The sequence below is a fragment of the Thamnophis sirtalis genome, unplaced genomic scaffold (assembly GCF_051295495.1).
Source record: "Thamnophis sirtalis isolate CommonGarterSnake01/CBP01778 unplaced genomic scaffold, rThaSir2_p1.2 scaffold_2, whole genome shotgun sequence".
NCBI lineage: Eukaryota > Metazoa > Chordata > Lepidosauria > Squamata > Natricidae > Thamnophis > Thamnophis sirtalis.
The window spans coordinates 165,466,370-165,482,535 of NW_028261382.1; the positions used below are offsets into that span (position 1 = coordinate 165,466,370).

General features: G+C 37.1%; 1 protein-coding gene and 1 long non-coding RNA gene across 6 annotated transcripts in view; both read left to right on the top strand.

Annotated features, from left to right (window-relative positions):
- The window catches only part of DCDC2 (doublecortin domain containing 2), a 45,997-nt gene that overhangs the window by 26,268 nt on the left and 3,563 nt on the right, over positions 1-16,166 (top strand). For all 5 annotated transcript variants that reach the window (XM_087707378.1, XM_087707380.1, XM_087707381.1 and 2 more), the window contains 4 exons: positions 2,105-2,251; positions 4,126-4,180; positions 4,526-4,676; positions 13,423-13,523. In XM_087707378.1, coding sequence (XP_087563504.1) covers positions 2,105-2,251; positions 4,126-4,180; positions 4,526-4,676; positions 13,423-13,523 — 454 coding nt within the window. The remainder of the gene's footprint in view (positions 1-2,104; positions 2,252-4,125; positions 4,181-4,525; positions 4,677-13,422; positions 13,524-16,166) is intronic.
- Positions 4,755-6,245, top strand: LOC148049254 (uncharacterized). Its single transcript, XR_015695683.1, has 3 exons — positions 4,755-5,441; positions 5,749-5,824; positions 6,032-6,245. It is a non-coding gene; the product is annotated as an uncharacterized LOC148049254 (long non-coding RNA).

Consider the following 16,166-nt stretch of genomic DNA (forward strand, 5'->3'; position numbering starts at 1 on the left):
GAATGACTGGCTGAAGGCCACCCAGTTGGCTTCATGCCTAGGATGGGACTAGAACTCAGTGTCTTCCAGTTTTCTAGTCCAATGCCTTAACCACAGCACCAAATTTGCTCTCAATTTGAGTAATAGTAAAGTGTTAAAATCAAGACTGCCTGTGTGCTAGTATTTTAGTACAATAAGAAATCATGTTTTCTGGTGCTTCAACTTAAAAAAACCACAATGCTTATTACTAACTTCAAGACAGTTTCAAATCTGTTATCCTGGCCAACATAGTTGAGAGAGTGGCCAGGAACGGTTTAAAATACTTCTGCATTGAACAGATTATTAATGTCTAGCTTTGGTCTGCATCATAGCACAGATGGGACACTGGTGACTCTTATGGATGACCTGCTAAAGAAGCATGATAGGAGTAACTTGTACCCAGTTGTGCTCCTAAAAATCGCAGTGGCCAGGGTATCCTCTTTAGTGCCCTCATGTTGGAGATATGAATTCAACAGGAATCTTTGTTAGAAGATATGTTCCTCTCATAACCAAATGCCGAATATATTTCACGTATTTATAGTAAAAGCTTTATCAAGAAATACACAAAGATAGAAACTTGCTTTTATTTAACCTATATCCAGAAGAGAGAGAAGACAACAATTAAATCTGAAGTGCAAAAGAATTCCCTTGCCTCTTAGAGATCCATTTAATTAACAATAAGGGTAGGTGGGAATAACTGGGACAGTTATGTGAAGAATGTTCTCCTTATCCCCATCTCCCTCCCCCATCTTAACCTTTGTAAGCTGGATGAATTATGATAAAGGGGCATGATAATGGATTGAAACTATTTAAAGTAGTCTATGCTTGGGTTGGGAGAGGTGTCAATCAAGCTGAAGGGACTTCTCCTGTCAAACAAGAGGCTGTTTTTCTGAAGGTCAGATCTGCAGTTTAAGGAAGCTCCTTGGCCCTATTCTGATCCTGAATGTTTTGGTCAGCATAGTAGTCAAGAGTTCCTAATTCTATCTGCAGATAATTACTAGCCGCATCCCACTTTGTGAGATCTGACCTGGTTCCTTGATTATTGCAAAGGCTCCAGATAGAAATAGCCTTTAAAAAAGGTTTGTTAAACTTTTATTTGGTAGGTCCCTGCAGGAGCATGTATTATTAGTTTTAGTTGAACTGCATAGGTTTCCTGTTTGTTCCCAAGTTAAATTCAATGTTTTTGTTACTACATTTAAACCTCTAGACCTCTTCAACATAATGGAACATCTTCTCTGTATCCTGCTACTTGAGCATCACATTCTGCTGTTGTAGCTAAATGTCTATGGAGATTCTCAGTCATCCATTTCATGGTTGTGTCAAAAGTGCTTTTTCAAAAGGCAACTGGACTTCCTTGTTTTTCTTTGCAGATGTGTCACTTCTCATCCAAGAAGCTTCTTCTGCTATGATAGTTTCTTGCATATGGCACCTTGGGAAGAAGTCGTGCTAGTGTCAACTCTGGCTAGGACTTTGTTGCTGGCAGCTTCTACTCTTTCCAATTCCCTCCCTCCCAATTTATTTGCTCAGTTGCTACACTGACATGATTTAAGAAATTGTGAAAAAATATTTTTATTCTTTAATTTTTCCTCCATAGTATTTGTATCTTAATTACAGCGATAACTGATGATATTGTGTTTTCAATGTTCCTGGTCTACTGTTTTGTTGCAGCAATTTTATGATGTTTGCTTGATTTTAGATTGTTTTATGCTGCTACATTATTCTGAGTTGTTTATTCTTGAGATTGCTATTTATTGGCTCTGTGAGGCAAGCGAACTTTTCATATTGGCTGTGTGCAGAATACAAATTTACTTTTCCTTTTTGCTACGGAAAAATAGCAGACAATTTTGATGGGTATTGCTGATGATCACAGCTTTGTAAAGTACAGCAAATTCATGAGATCTTTTCTTGTACAAATTTCTTTATGTATAGTTTATATTTTTTCCTGTGATGAGACTCAAGATTTGTTTTCTGAAATAAAATTCATAATCTATAATGAGATTTATTAGGTGTTGGTTGGTAGTCCAATCAATGTTAGAGAACACATTTACTAAAAGGTTAATATGGTACTATTATGTCTCTTTTATAGGCTTTACACTTTAGATGGAAAACCTGTGGAAAGTGGGATGGATTTGGAAAATGGACAGTTTTACGTAGCAGTTGGCAGAGATAAGTTTAAGAAATTGCCGTATAGTGAACTATTGTTCAGCAAATCCACAGTGAAGAGATCTTATGGGTATGTAAATGTGTTCTTGCTCTAGCTTTATTGATGAGCAGAAATGCTAGTATTGATACTTGATACTTGATATTAACATGGTTAATTACCATAGTATCAATAATTCTGAGTCCTTAACAACAAAGAGATGGTCACAACTGAGATTCTGCTGGCTGTAGATTTCTATGGATATACGAAGGAACAACTACCGTAGGTATAATGGCTGATACTTGGTTCATTTGTTGATTGGCTAATTCATGTTATGTGTGCGGTAGGGAAGCATTTACACCTAGCAATGTTTGGGATTATATACAATTATATATTTTAGGCTGAACTGTTTCCCTTTAAAGCCATGGTATAAAACAAAAAATATACAATATTCCTTTGTAAATTATGTAAGATTACACAAGGTGAATGATTATGTGTGACTGCTGTTTCCAGCCATTGTGTAGAGGTTGACTCAGACTTACAGTATCTTGTCTAGTTCTCTCTCTCCCCCCCTCCTTACGCACACACACACACAAACACACGAGAGAGAGGGGGGAGGGAGGGAGAACGGGGGGGGGATGGGAGGGGGATGGGAGGGAGGGAGCTAGAGACAGAGACATAGAGAGAGAAACAGGTAAAATACTGTTAGCCCGAAAGAGAGGGAGGCAGGTACTAATAATACCTGTCTGTTTCTCATATTACCAGAGCAAAGTTACTATCATTGGTGAAATGGTTAAACTTTGTAATATTTAATAATATTTATTTATTAAAAGAAATGTTGCCCTAACACATTACAACTCTGGATAGCTTTTAAATATATAGTAACAATAGATAAAAACATCAAAGAAAAAAACACCTTCAAAAGTCCAGAAAACAACAATAATTTTAAAAAAAACAGAACATCCTGCAGGTGGTCTATTACCCAGTTTAACCCAGAATCTGGGAACAGAGCCAGATTTTAAGGGCTCATTTAAATAGGACAGGGTAGAGGGAGCTGAACAAATCTCAGGGGGAATGGTGTTTCAGAGGACAAGCATAATGACAGAAAACTCTTGCTTCCAAGTGAAGTTGTTTGCTCAATCACCCAACTAAGCTAAATCTGGCAGATTGTGTGAGACAGATAGAAACTACAAGAGAGACAGGCAGTCCTCAGATAAACAGGTCCTTTTCTTTTAGGTTTTTTTTAAACCAGAATCTCAAATTATACACGGAAGTTTACTGGCAAACAATACAAGGAACAGATGTCTCATATGGGCAGGCCATGTTCAGTTCAGTTTACAGTTCAGTCATGAAATGATCAGTTCTGAGGGTCTAGGTATGAGCCCATTTGGCATACAAATTGATTTATGTTTTCAGCCATGGCAGTTGCGTACCAATATTGAGGAAGGAAATGCCATTACATTCAGGAGCAAAGATGGAATTGATCCAGGCTTAGGAGGTCAAAACATCCCCAGCCACTATATCTAATCAGAATTGAACCAAAGTCAATTGTTCCCCATCCAGACCTATCCAGCCTCCAAACATTGGGACAAGATTTTGACAGAATCAGCTGACTGACTCAGGACTGGGACTTATTAACATACTGATGATATCAGACCTTGATTAAGAGATGACCTCACCCTGTGATATAGATGTTAAATAGGAAGGGCAAGAGCATCAGCCTCTGAGACACCATCCATAAGAAGACTTTTTGGCTTCATCTCTCCATCTGGCCAACACCAAGTGGACCCCACCTCAGAGGAATTAGGAGAATTCTAGCAACTTTGTGCATCATTTTAGGATATGCTATAATTATTACAGAAACTACAGCAAAATGTATCACATCATAATTTTGTTTCTATACAAAATTTAGCAATATTTGGGCTGTTTTAGTGTACAAATAAATAAACATGTATTTGTTTTTGCAGCTCAAAGGCATCCTCACTACCACCTGTTGGTGGATCTGGAAAATCAAAGGGGAGTGTAAGTATCAAATATAAAACAGGTTTTGTGGTTTACTGTGTTTAATCCCATCAGATAAAATTATATTTCCTTTGCCGATTCACTTATAGATATCTTGTGAGACATGGCAAGGAAGCACATAGATAGGGCTTTCCCATGATCTTTTTGTCTCCTTGGAATTTATGTAGCTGTTGATAAGTTGCCTTTTTCATATCATGGTGGTGATATCATTTAATGATGTTAAAATTGAAATTTAGGAATATTTATATTAAGGAAGATTTTATATGCATACATTTGAAGTTTATATTTAATAACATTTTTTCAGGTTTCCACAAATAAATATCTGCTTTCCCTCTGTCCTACTAGTCAAAATCTACTGACACAGGAGACACATTGTCTTCTCCTCAACCTCCAAAGAGAAAGGAAAAGATTGGACACAATCAAGAATCTAGAAAACCTACTAAATCAAAAGAAGATGCACAAATCATAACCAAATCTTACATTTTTCCTGTTAATGGTAAGTATATAAAATTAGGGTACCATTTATTTTGTATTTGATTAGTTTCTTTTATATGTGGTTCTTATTTTGTTCAATAAAGGCTCCTTTTTCCCAACTTCAAGAACAACTCAGTAAAATGAATGGGCTTGAGAGAGAGTAACTGGCCCCAAATCACCTAGTTGGTTTCTACACCTAAGGGAATACTAGAAGACATAATCACCCTGTTTCAGCATCTTGTTGCCAGACACATTAGGGATATAATTAAATATGTAATAATGGACATTAAAAGCAGCTGTCACAAAATATTCCAATTTGCTATTTCTGAATTTGTGTACTTTATTCTAGTCCATTCAGTTAATGAGATAAGAAATGCAAACAAAAAAGATTCATCGATATTAGCAAGACTACTACTTATTAGTGAGTTATGCTACTCAATTACATTACTACAGTGGAAAGGGTTTTGACCATCACATTAATCACAATGTAGTGGATTATACTGGATGATATCGATAAAGTAAGAAAACAGAGTTCATATATCAACTTTTATGCCAAAGGTTTACATAATTTAGGTTATATTTTCCCCATAATGTGAATGTTCAAGTACACAACCTGGTTATGAGAACTTTGTGATACATGGCTTAAAGCAAACAACAAACTAGAAAGACTGGATTGATAATATATTTTTTCAGAACTATTGTAGGTATTCTACCTGTAGACTCCAGAATCAAACACAAGGAACTGCCATTCTTTCCTACAATCAGGGAGACAAGGACAAAATAAAAGGTAAGCAGGGGAGCATTGTGATCTGGGGAATTAGGCTTTAAATCTGGTCTTCTAAATCATGGCCCCAAAACCATCTCTGAGATTTGTAGAACAAGGCAAGACAAAAGATTACAGTCTGTTTTTCTCTGCTCCTTCAGGAATATGTGGATACTCTGTAGTGGCTCATTTTTAGAGAGTACAGTTGAAGAGACCTTGTTCTAACAAAAGCTCAGAGCTCTGCATGGGGTCGACAGTGGGGAACCCAGTTTCTTTTCTTATTGAAAAATAGATATGGAGCCAAACACTGCTAACTCATTATTTCTTACAGAGGCAAAGCCAAGGCACATAGCTGCAGAACAAATTATAAACCACAAATCAAGTTTTGTTTGGCTCCCCGTGGATGGGTGAGTGTTACTTTATTACATTTATTATTTATTATTACATGACATGGGCTTATATCCCTGGGAAGGGTGAGGAAATTTGGTTGAGATAAAATAACAAAATGTTCAGATAAGTGTACTTTTTCAGTCACTTGTTCAATAATCACACATTTACAACTCCGTTACAACTACTATGCATTATGCAGCACTATTTCTCTTGTCTTTCCACAGACATCAATGCAGCCATCCAACACTCCCAGAAGCCTAAGTATTTCCCACCAGGACAGCCACAGATTTCAAAAAAGGGGATAATAGCAGCTGTTCCATTCTGAAGTTGCTATTTTTGTCCTAGGACTCTTGGGCCTTTCACGGACGGAAATGTAACAGGTGCATTTGTAGCCAGGGGGGAAAAAGTATGATGGAAATACCTGCATCTGTTCCTTGGCTATCTTTTCAGGACCTTCTATGAAAGAATGCATTGTATGTCATTAACATTTTTCAATAAAAGTTGTGACTCTTTCAGCTGTGGCTCTGTTCTTGCAATTGGTGGGAGATATGGGCCCCTCTCAGTTGTTGCTCATTTCAGATATTTCCAAATAGCATAAGAACTTACCTCTGTTTTGATTATCTGACTACAAATAATGTCACAAGAGAAATGTTTTTACATTTGTGTGGGTGTTTCAATGACACTGTTGTGAAATTATGCTTAGTGTATTAAGTTCTGCCTGTTGGCAGAAAGCTAGAATATACATGTCATAAATTAATAGATTAATAAAAGTATTTTATTATTTTTTGTTTGTGGTGAAATGTGATTATAATCCTATCACCCTCATAGAGCTTTTCATGAAGGGGAAATAGGAAACAGTGCATGTTGGATACTGTGATGTCATTGTTTTATTCTTTCCACTAGTACTTTTAGCACTTTTCAAGCTTGGGTAGAGTGGCATCATTGCAAGCAAGATCATGATTGAAGAATTGGCATAGAATCCTTTGTCAGGACAGATATCCCTTGTAGAAGGACCACTTGTTCAGCCAACGGTTGAAGTTACGATGGTGCTGAACAATGGATCCTTGTAGTTACAGCTGTTGCAGCATCTCCACAGTCATCTGGTTGCAGTTTCCGTGCTTGGCAACTAGCTTGCAATTAGTATATTGCAGCATCCCACAATAACATGATCACCATATGTAACACTTGCTGCCAGCTTTCAACAAGCAAAGTCAATGGGGAAACTGTAAGGATGTTGTAAACAGCAATCACATGACCATAGGATGCTGCAACTATGCAAGATTCACCTAAAAAAGAGCCAAGGTGGTGCACTGGTTAGAGTGTGGTACTGCAGGCTACTTCAGTTGACTGCTAGCTGCAGTTCAGCAGTTCAAATCTCACTGGTTCAAGGTTGAGTTAACCTTCCATCCTTCCGAGGTGGGTAAAATGAGGACCCAGATTGTTAGGGGCAATATGCTGACTCTGTAAACTACTTAGAGAGGGCTGTAACAGCACTATGAAGCGATATATAAGTCTAAGTGCTATTGTTAATGCTAATGTCTGCAACTGGGATTGCTGCAACTGCTGTCAGATGGCACAGTCATGTGACATCACACTGTATGATTGTGTTGCTCAGTGATGGAGTTGCCGGTTCCAAAATACTATTGTTAAGCAAGGACTAACTGTATAGTTACATAGGTCCTAATAGTATTACCATATTTTTCTGTTATAACTACTATCGTTGGGTTGTATTATGCCTTCATTTTCATCTCACATACATTTTGTTGAGTAAATATCAATTTCTTTTGCAAGAAATTGTCTACCCAAGAAAAGTTGGCCAGGACTGTTTTTTCTTTAGAAAACTCTCCCATTTTCATGATAAATTTATAATTCTCATAGGATATATATATATATCCTATATATATATATATATATATATATATATATATATATATATATATATATATATATATATATATATATATATATATATATATATATATATATATATATATATACTATATGTATGTATGTATGTATGTATGTATGTATGTATGTATATATATATATATATATATATATATATATATATATATATATATATATATATATATATATATATATATATATATATATATATATAATGTTATACTTGTGCTGATAAATAAATAAAGGGAGACTAGTATAGATCTATTTCAAGCTATTTGGCTCTCATCAGCTAGCCATACCCTTGCTGGGAATCGAACCTCATCAGCAAGGGTATGGCTAGCTGATGAGAGCTAAATAGCTTGAAATAGATCTATACTAGTCTCCCTTTATTTATTTATCAGCACAAATATAACAAATGTAACAAAAAGGCAACAGTAAAAAAAAAAATATTGGGTTTCTGTCTGGATGGTCTCTTGTGACGAGCCGAAGGACTGAGAACGGAAGTAGTGATCTTCCTCCCATATTTGGGCATACCAGGGGTTGTGACTTTAAATTATATATATATATATATATATATATATATATATATATATATATATATATATATATATATATATATATATATATATATATATATATATATATATATATATATATATATATATATATATATATATATATATATATATATATATATATATATATATATATATATATATATAAATATATTTTTAGAGCAATGAGAATTTCTCTACCTCTCTTTGTGTCTTTGTCTGCTATCCTAGAGCATAGGATAGAATCTCTTCTTTATTCTTTTACATGTCTGTTACAGCTAATGAAAAATATGTTCTATATTTTTTTTTAAAAAAATAAGATAATATTGTGATAGCATAGATATGGAAAATTACACTGATGGGTTTTTTTTTTGAAGTTACATTAATTCTCCTGCTTACTTGCCAGATTTAAAGCTTTGTAAATGTCCCCAATTTACATAAAATATTCAGGGGAAACAAACTATTATTACCATGATTATTTTCTCCCTAAAGCTGAGCTTCAAATTTGAAATTCATTAAATGGTTGTACGTACTATTATCATTTGTGTGCAATGCATTTTTTATTGTTAGCCCTGGTTCAGAAATAAGCTTATGCAAGGAACATAAATTTCCTGAATGTAATTAAAGTATATTGATTACTTATTAACTATTTGAAACTCTAATTCATGTGCTATTTGATATTCCATTTTACCACAATATATCAGTTTCTTTCAAACCGAATGTAGGAACTGAGTGTCATAAAAGAAGAAATATTTTTCAGTAGCTAGAAGAATTCAGGGTTTTCAGAAATTATCAGACTTCTGGGGGTGGGGTGGGGATGCTAGACTGTTTATTGTAGTGTAATGGCTATTCAATAATTCCTCTCCAGATAAGGAGAAAAATTGAGATTACCTATAAGCAGGGGTGGGCTGTTGGGGGTTTACACGGGTTTGGGCTATCTTCTAGCTAGGATTCTGGCCAGTTTAGCGCACCCCCAAATGCCACTCCTGGCTTGCCACGCCCACCCTTCCCACCCCTTCCAGGAGTCTCCATGTGGCCCATTCATCATGCCAGGTAAGTGCAGGGCCTGCATGGAGGCTTGGGGGGGGGAGAAACAGGCCTACTGGAAGTTCTGGAGGGCCTCCGGAGCCCAGGGGAAGCAATTTTCATCCTCCCAGAGGCTCGAGAAAAGCCTCCGGAGCCTGGGGAGGGTGAAAAATGCCCCCACCCTCCGTGGTGCAGGAGGCCGACTAGGCCACGCCCACCATGGCCACATCCAATCAGCAGTGGGACAACGAACCCGTTGCTCCAATTTTAGAAACCTACCTTTGCCTATAAGCACTATAAGCACAGTTGCTCTTGGGAGTGTTGAGAGATCTAGGAGATGAGGGAATAACCATCATGCTCAAACTGCAGTTGGCTGCTCTGACAGGACACTACATTTGCATATTCTCTTTTCTAAACATTTTTTCCTAAATTGCTTGTTGACTTCTTTTCAACTGTTAGGAACCCAAACTTTCATGGGTTTGCCTTCTATCTAGAACTATTTTGGCCCTGCAAGTGGAAACAATGACCTCTAAAACACTGAAATTATTGGAAATGGTCAATTAATGTAGACCGGTATTTCTCAGCCTTGACAACTTGAAAATATGTGGACTGTATGGCTAGTTGGGGGATTCTCAGAGCTGAAGTCCACACTTCAAGTTGCCATGGTTGAGAAACATTGCTGTAGACCAGTGTTTCTCAACCTTGGCAACTTGAAGATGTCCGGACTTCAACTCCTAGAATTCCCCAGCCAGCATTCGCTGGCTGGGGAATTCTGGGAGTTGAAGTCCAGATATCTTCAAGTTGCTAAGGTTGAGAAACACTGCTGTAGACAGATACTTCATTTTCAAATGTCCTTCTCTGCAAACTCAATGGCTATTCACACCCCAGATTTATTAATTAATATTATAAAAAGTAGCGGCAGTTATAACTTTGTGTGTGAGATATGTAATGATTTGGTTCATTGGCCTTCATACTTAAAATTTAATCTCCATCAATGTCATTCATAAGATAAATGAACGTAACATACAGATTTAAACTTTCAATCTTCCACAGCCAGGCTGGGAATTCAGGCGGCCCTTTCATTGACAGCATCTTATATGAACTGTATGAATTGATGATAGATGGCATGTATTGGTTAATTGCTTTACATTTAGTTTATGTTTAGCTATAATTATTTTCATCAAAGTTTTTTTTAGCCTTGCAATACTGTAACCCTCTAAAATGACAAAATGAATTGGTGCAACATCACCCTATAAATAAAAGTAACGATTTAATTGGGGCAAGAATTGATCAAGGAATATACTTTTAATAATTGCACTTTAATCTATACATAAAACTAAACAGTGTTTGGCCTTTAAAAACTATAAAGAGAAAACTGCTATTGGAAATAAATAAAAAATGTTACAGGAGGAAAATGATATTAAATGTGACAGCTTCCAAAATACTAGTAGACAGTAACTTGTTTTTTGTGCTTTTTTCCCCCTCGGTGCAGCCACAATGAGATGCCAGTTGAAGCCTGGTTTCTTTGTTTCCCAGCCTCTTGCTTTCTTCTTGTAACATTCTCTACCCGTTCTTGCAATTTCCTCCTTGTTGCAATCTGTCACTTCTGCTTTGTTCCCCTCTGTTGTAATTTCCTCTGTAGAATGAGCTTCAGATCAGCTTTTCAGGGCTTTAGACAGAAACCTCCATGTCTCACTCCTTTGAAAAATGGTATATGTTAAAAAAACGTAAATGATATTTACGTTCCATGCAGGTCTTTGAAGCTGATAGGTCACTTTGCATTCAACCTTGCTATTGTATGCAAAGCCACATGAAAGTTCATGCTCAGAAAGAACATGTGGAAAAAAAAGGCTCTTTTGAGTGATCACCGATCTATTATCTGCACATGTTGAGAAATAATGGTTTAAATGTATACTTTGGTGCAAGGTAAAAATTATCAAACGTATGATATAATGCAATAAAATAAAATAAATAAACAGGAATATCAGAGCATGCTACTTAAATTAAACCCATCAGCACCACCAAAGAAGTCTTCCACTGAATAGTCCAGAGGCTTAACTGAACAGCTATTTCCCCCCCAGTAGCCAAATATTTTCCCAAAGAGAGCTATGCAGTCACTTTGTGCTAGAATCTGTACAAGTAGTCCTCAACTTACAACCATAATTGGGGCTGGATTTGTTACAATTTCATTGTAAGCAATTATGGTCATAAGTTGAGGCACCATGTGAGTGAAAGTAATATTGTGGCCTTATTTTTTTTTGTGGACATTAAACACAACAGTTGTTAATCGAACCCATTCATTTGAATGACTTCTTTTTTGCCAGAAACTGGCAAAAACCATGAACCACAGTCACGTGACTGCAGAACACTTACTGCTCATAAAGCTGACCCCCCTCCCCGACTTGCAGCTGTATGACTGCATGGGGGCTGGTGTGACCATTTATGACAGTTGGGATACTTTGAGAGTTGTATAGCACCCCTTCTGTGGTGGTTGTAACTTTGAATGATCATAAGTAGAGAACAGTCTACACACAACTATTGAAAAAAGCCCTCTCTTGTGCTCGTGTTCAGTTTCAAAAGCAAGAGGTGGACTTTATCAGCTTTTAAGGAGCTCAAAATATATTTGCCTTTGTTTCTACTTTCTAAATGTATGTTAGATCAATTATTCTTCTCCCTCAAGCATATCATTATAAAAATATGCTTCTAGCTTTTCTATTTTTCAGAGAAGATGTATTGATAATCCAATTAATAAAATACATAATGAAATATTTTTATTTCTAGTAAATCTGAACATTGTTTTCAAGTAGTTCAACTGTAGACTTGCTGGCAATTATTGTAGTCGGATGGTTATAGTGGGGTACCGTTGTTCATTCATTTGGTCATTCTGAATGGACATCTTTTCACTAGGATTATGGTACCTGATAATAAGTGCTTCTTTGAGCGAGCGATATTGGGTGCACTGAGGTACACCCACGTTACACCTGTCCTCCGCGAGCTGCACTGTCTACCAATTGGTCTCCGGATGCAATTCAAGGTGTTGGTTATCACCTTTAAAGCCCTACATGACTTAGGGCCAGAGTACCTTCGAGACCGCCTACTGCCACATACCTCCCAGCGGCCAGTAAGATCCCACAGATTGGGCCTCCTTCAGATGCCATCAGCCAGACAGTGTCAGCTGGCGGGCCCCTGGGGGAGAGCCTTCTCTGTGGCTGCTCCGACTCTTTGGCATCAGCTACCCCCAGAGATCCGGACCATACCCACTCTCATGGCTTTCAGGAAAACTTGGCTGTTCCGGCAGGCCTGGGGCTGTTGACCTCACTGTTGAGGTCCAGCCCCGATTAGAATGAATGTATGAGGTGTTGCTTTTTAAACCATTTTCTTTTGTTATGTGTTCGTTATGTGTCTTTTTTTCTCTTTATTTTTGTAAGCTGCCCATTTCATTTCATTTTATTATATTTATATGCCGCCCTTTTCCCCCGAAGGGGCCCAGAGTCCTTCGGGATTGGGCGGCATATAAATGTGGTTAATTACATTAAATTAAATTAAATTTGAGTTCCTCTAAATGTGTGTTTGTGTCATCAGCGATGTTATTCTATCCATTTTGCCTTCTTGAGGCTTCTGTGGGGCAAGCCTGAGGGAGAGAAGGGGAGAGGAGAGGATCAATGGGGCCAGCCTGAGGGAGAAAAGGGGGAGAGGAGAGTCTTCTGTGGGGCAAGCCTAAGGAAAGAAGGGGAGAGGAAAGACCGAACGTAACTCTCATTAATTTTCAAGCTGCAAATGTCGATTTATCAGGCCCGATCACATAGTTTCATAGCAGAGCACGGCTATTCAGCTAGTTTTTAATATGTAGAAGTGTCACACATATGGAATGTCTTCACAGGTAAATCTTTATATTGATAAAACTTAATATGTGTGTTATTTTTGTGAGTTACCATGTTAATATACTGTATCTGTTTGGAAAAACAGAAGTACAATTTTGAAGAAGAAACAGCTTCAAGTTACCCTTTTCATTATTAATGCTGGTATGATTATAATGCAAAAGTTAACCAATGAGATATCATTTAGATGCAATGCAATCATTTCACCACACAGTGTCACAAAATTGACACGGCTTCTTTCCACTTCAGATGACGGTGTTTACAAAGCTGGAAAAAAGCGATCTGAAATGCGAGGGGCAGCAGAAGTCCAAGAAGATGAAGACACTCAAATTGAGGTCCCTGTAGACCAGGTAATCTCAAAAGTTTTGATAAACACCCAAATTTTAAACAGGTTTGCACTTTCACATTATCATATTGCATGCTTTGGTATTACTGTGAAGGCTGCTGAATTCTAGGAAAAAGATAGGGAAGCTAGGCAGTAAGTCTTCTTTAATGCAAGGAATGCAGAAGAGAAAATATAGCTTCTAAAAGAACCACTTTTTGATGCAGCATTAGAAGAAAAGATTTGCCTGAATTTTTTATTTTGGCAGATTTATATAGAAGAAGAGAAAGCAGAGCTGAGAGGCAGAGTTAAGCATCATCTTAAAAGTTATTACATTCACACAAGTAGTTCCCCCTCGAATACTGTTGACCCTTAATCTGCCTCCAACTTAATGGATGGTTCTAATCCTTCGCACCTAAATAATGTTAAGTTGCAGCATAGCAGATTTATTTAAATTGATGACATGCTTAACTCTGTCCTCCAGCTCTGCCAGTTCTTCTCCTATAATTTATTAGGTAACATAGACCTTCTTCTGGATAACTTTGGACAGATTAAATTTGATCACTTAAAGTTTGAGTAAAAATTTTTAACAGAAAAAGTACAGCAAATTTGTAGAATTGAAAATTGATCTTTCCCTCTTAAATAAGTAATAAGGATATATATATATATATATAAATTTGTGCTGATAAATAAATAAAGGGAGACTAGTATAGATCTATTTCAAGCTATTTAGCTCTCATCAGATAGCCATACCCTTACTGGGATTAGAACCTGTGCTGTATTACATCTTAGGGAGTTGTGTTAACCACTAAGCCACAAGGTTCTCCTCCTTTATCAGCTGAGCCAGGGATATAGGTATGTATTTAGTGTCACAACCCCTGGTATGCCCCAATATGGGAGGAAGCCTACTGCTTCCTTTCTCTGTCTATATATGTTGCACATATGTCCTAATCATTCTCGACTCTAGGGGGTAGTGCTCATCTCCGTTTCAAAGCCGAAGAGCCAGCATTGTCTGAAGACATCTTGGTGGTCATGTGGTCAAACGCTGAAGGCGCACGGAACTTCCCATCAAAGTGGCCCCTATTTTTCTACTTGCATTTTTACATCCTTTCAAACTGCTAGGTTGGCAGAAGCTGGGACCAGTAACAGGAGCTCACTCCGTTACATGGCACTAGGGATTTGAACCGCCGAACTGCCTACCTTCCTGATCGACAGGTTCAGTGTCTTAGCCATGAGCCACCACATCCCCATTAAGAATGTATTACTCACTACTGAAGAAGTCAGCATGTTTTGTTAGAAGTGAAACTTTGAAAGATAGACCAGCAGATACCAATTTATTATAGTATCAGTTGGCAACTGGACATGAGATAGCAATAATGCTCACTGTTGTTTTGAAAGATGGTCATATTTGCTAAGGAAATCAATCCCCTGCTAAACATATACATTTTATTTCCTATTCGTTTATAATGAGTTTTCCTATATCTTTATTTTTCGCTGAAAATGTAACATCACCTGCGTATCTCAAAATTTGTCCCTGCTTCCTGTTTTGATTCATCTAATATATCTGCCCGTTTTGCCATATCTGTAATACAATTGTTATATATTTTAAACAGATATACCTAATTCACTATCTCCCTTCCCTATTCTGAACCACTCAGCATTGAAAAAAACCTTTCATACTGTACATATTATATTGTTCTTTGTAAAAGTTCTTCAGAATAATAGTTATGTGTTCTAGCTGATGTATTATAGTCCATTCTGTATTCCAACATGATCTACACAATCAGAAAACTGGTGTAGCTGATAAAACAAAGATAACACATCGTTTTATTTTGTTTCTTTCACCTTTGGTCCGAAGCTTTACTGTTTGGTATTTTATTTTCTATTCTTTTTGTAAATTTTTAAGCAAATGTCTGTGATGTGAAGAATTAGTGCGGATTCAATAATTTGCTTCCCCCCCCCCATTACATTTTTAAGTTTTCCAGTCTCCAGGCTGCAGAGTCTTGTTTCATATTTATTGACATAGAATTGTTAACACTTTAACTGGCCCTTTGCCACTTTAAACAATTCAGCGGGTGTTTTCTTTTACTTGATAATTGATCTGACCTGTTGTCTGACATTTCACAGTTTCTAATGGAATTGACTTATGAATATATTCTTTCTCTGCAAATATTTATGTTATTTAACACCCTGTTGGTAAAGAATTTGTAAGGTCTTTCTGACATTTCTTAAGTTGGTTTTGATTCTTCTATGATTAGTGTTGCGTATTTTTGTGCTAGTTGTAGGTTTTCCTGTGATTGCTTTAATCTTCTTAAAAACTCTCTCATTCCTCTTTTCTTGTTATATTCCACTATTTGTTGACATTTTTGGCTGAATTTTTTTGCTTGAGGTTGGAAGTCCAGTTTCAATTTTGGCAGTTTACTGCTAATATCCTGTGATGTGCATTTTATAGCAGCAATTAGACTTATATACCGCTTCATAGGGCTTTCAGCCCTCTCTAAGCGGTTTACAGAGTCAGCATATTGCCCCCAACAACAATCCGGGTCCTCATTTTACCCACCTCGGAAGGATGGAAGGCTGAGTCAACCCTGAGCCTGGTGGGATTTGAACAGCCGAACTGCAGAACTGCAGTCAGCTGAAGTAGCCTGCAGTGCTGCATTTAACCACTGCG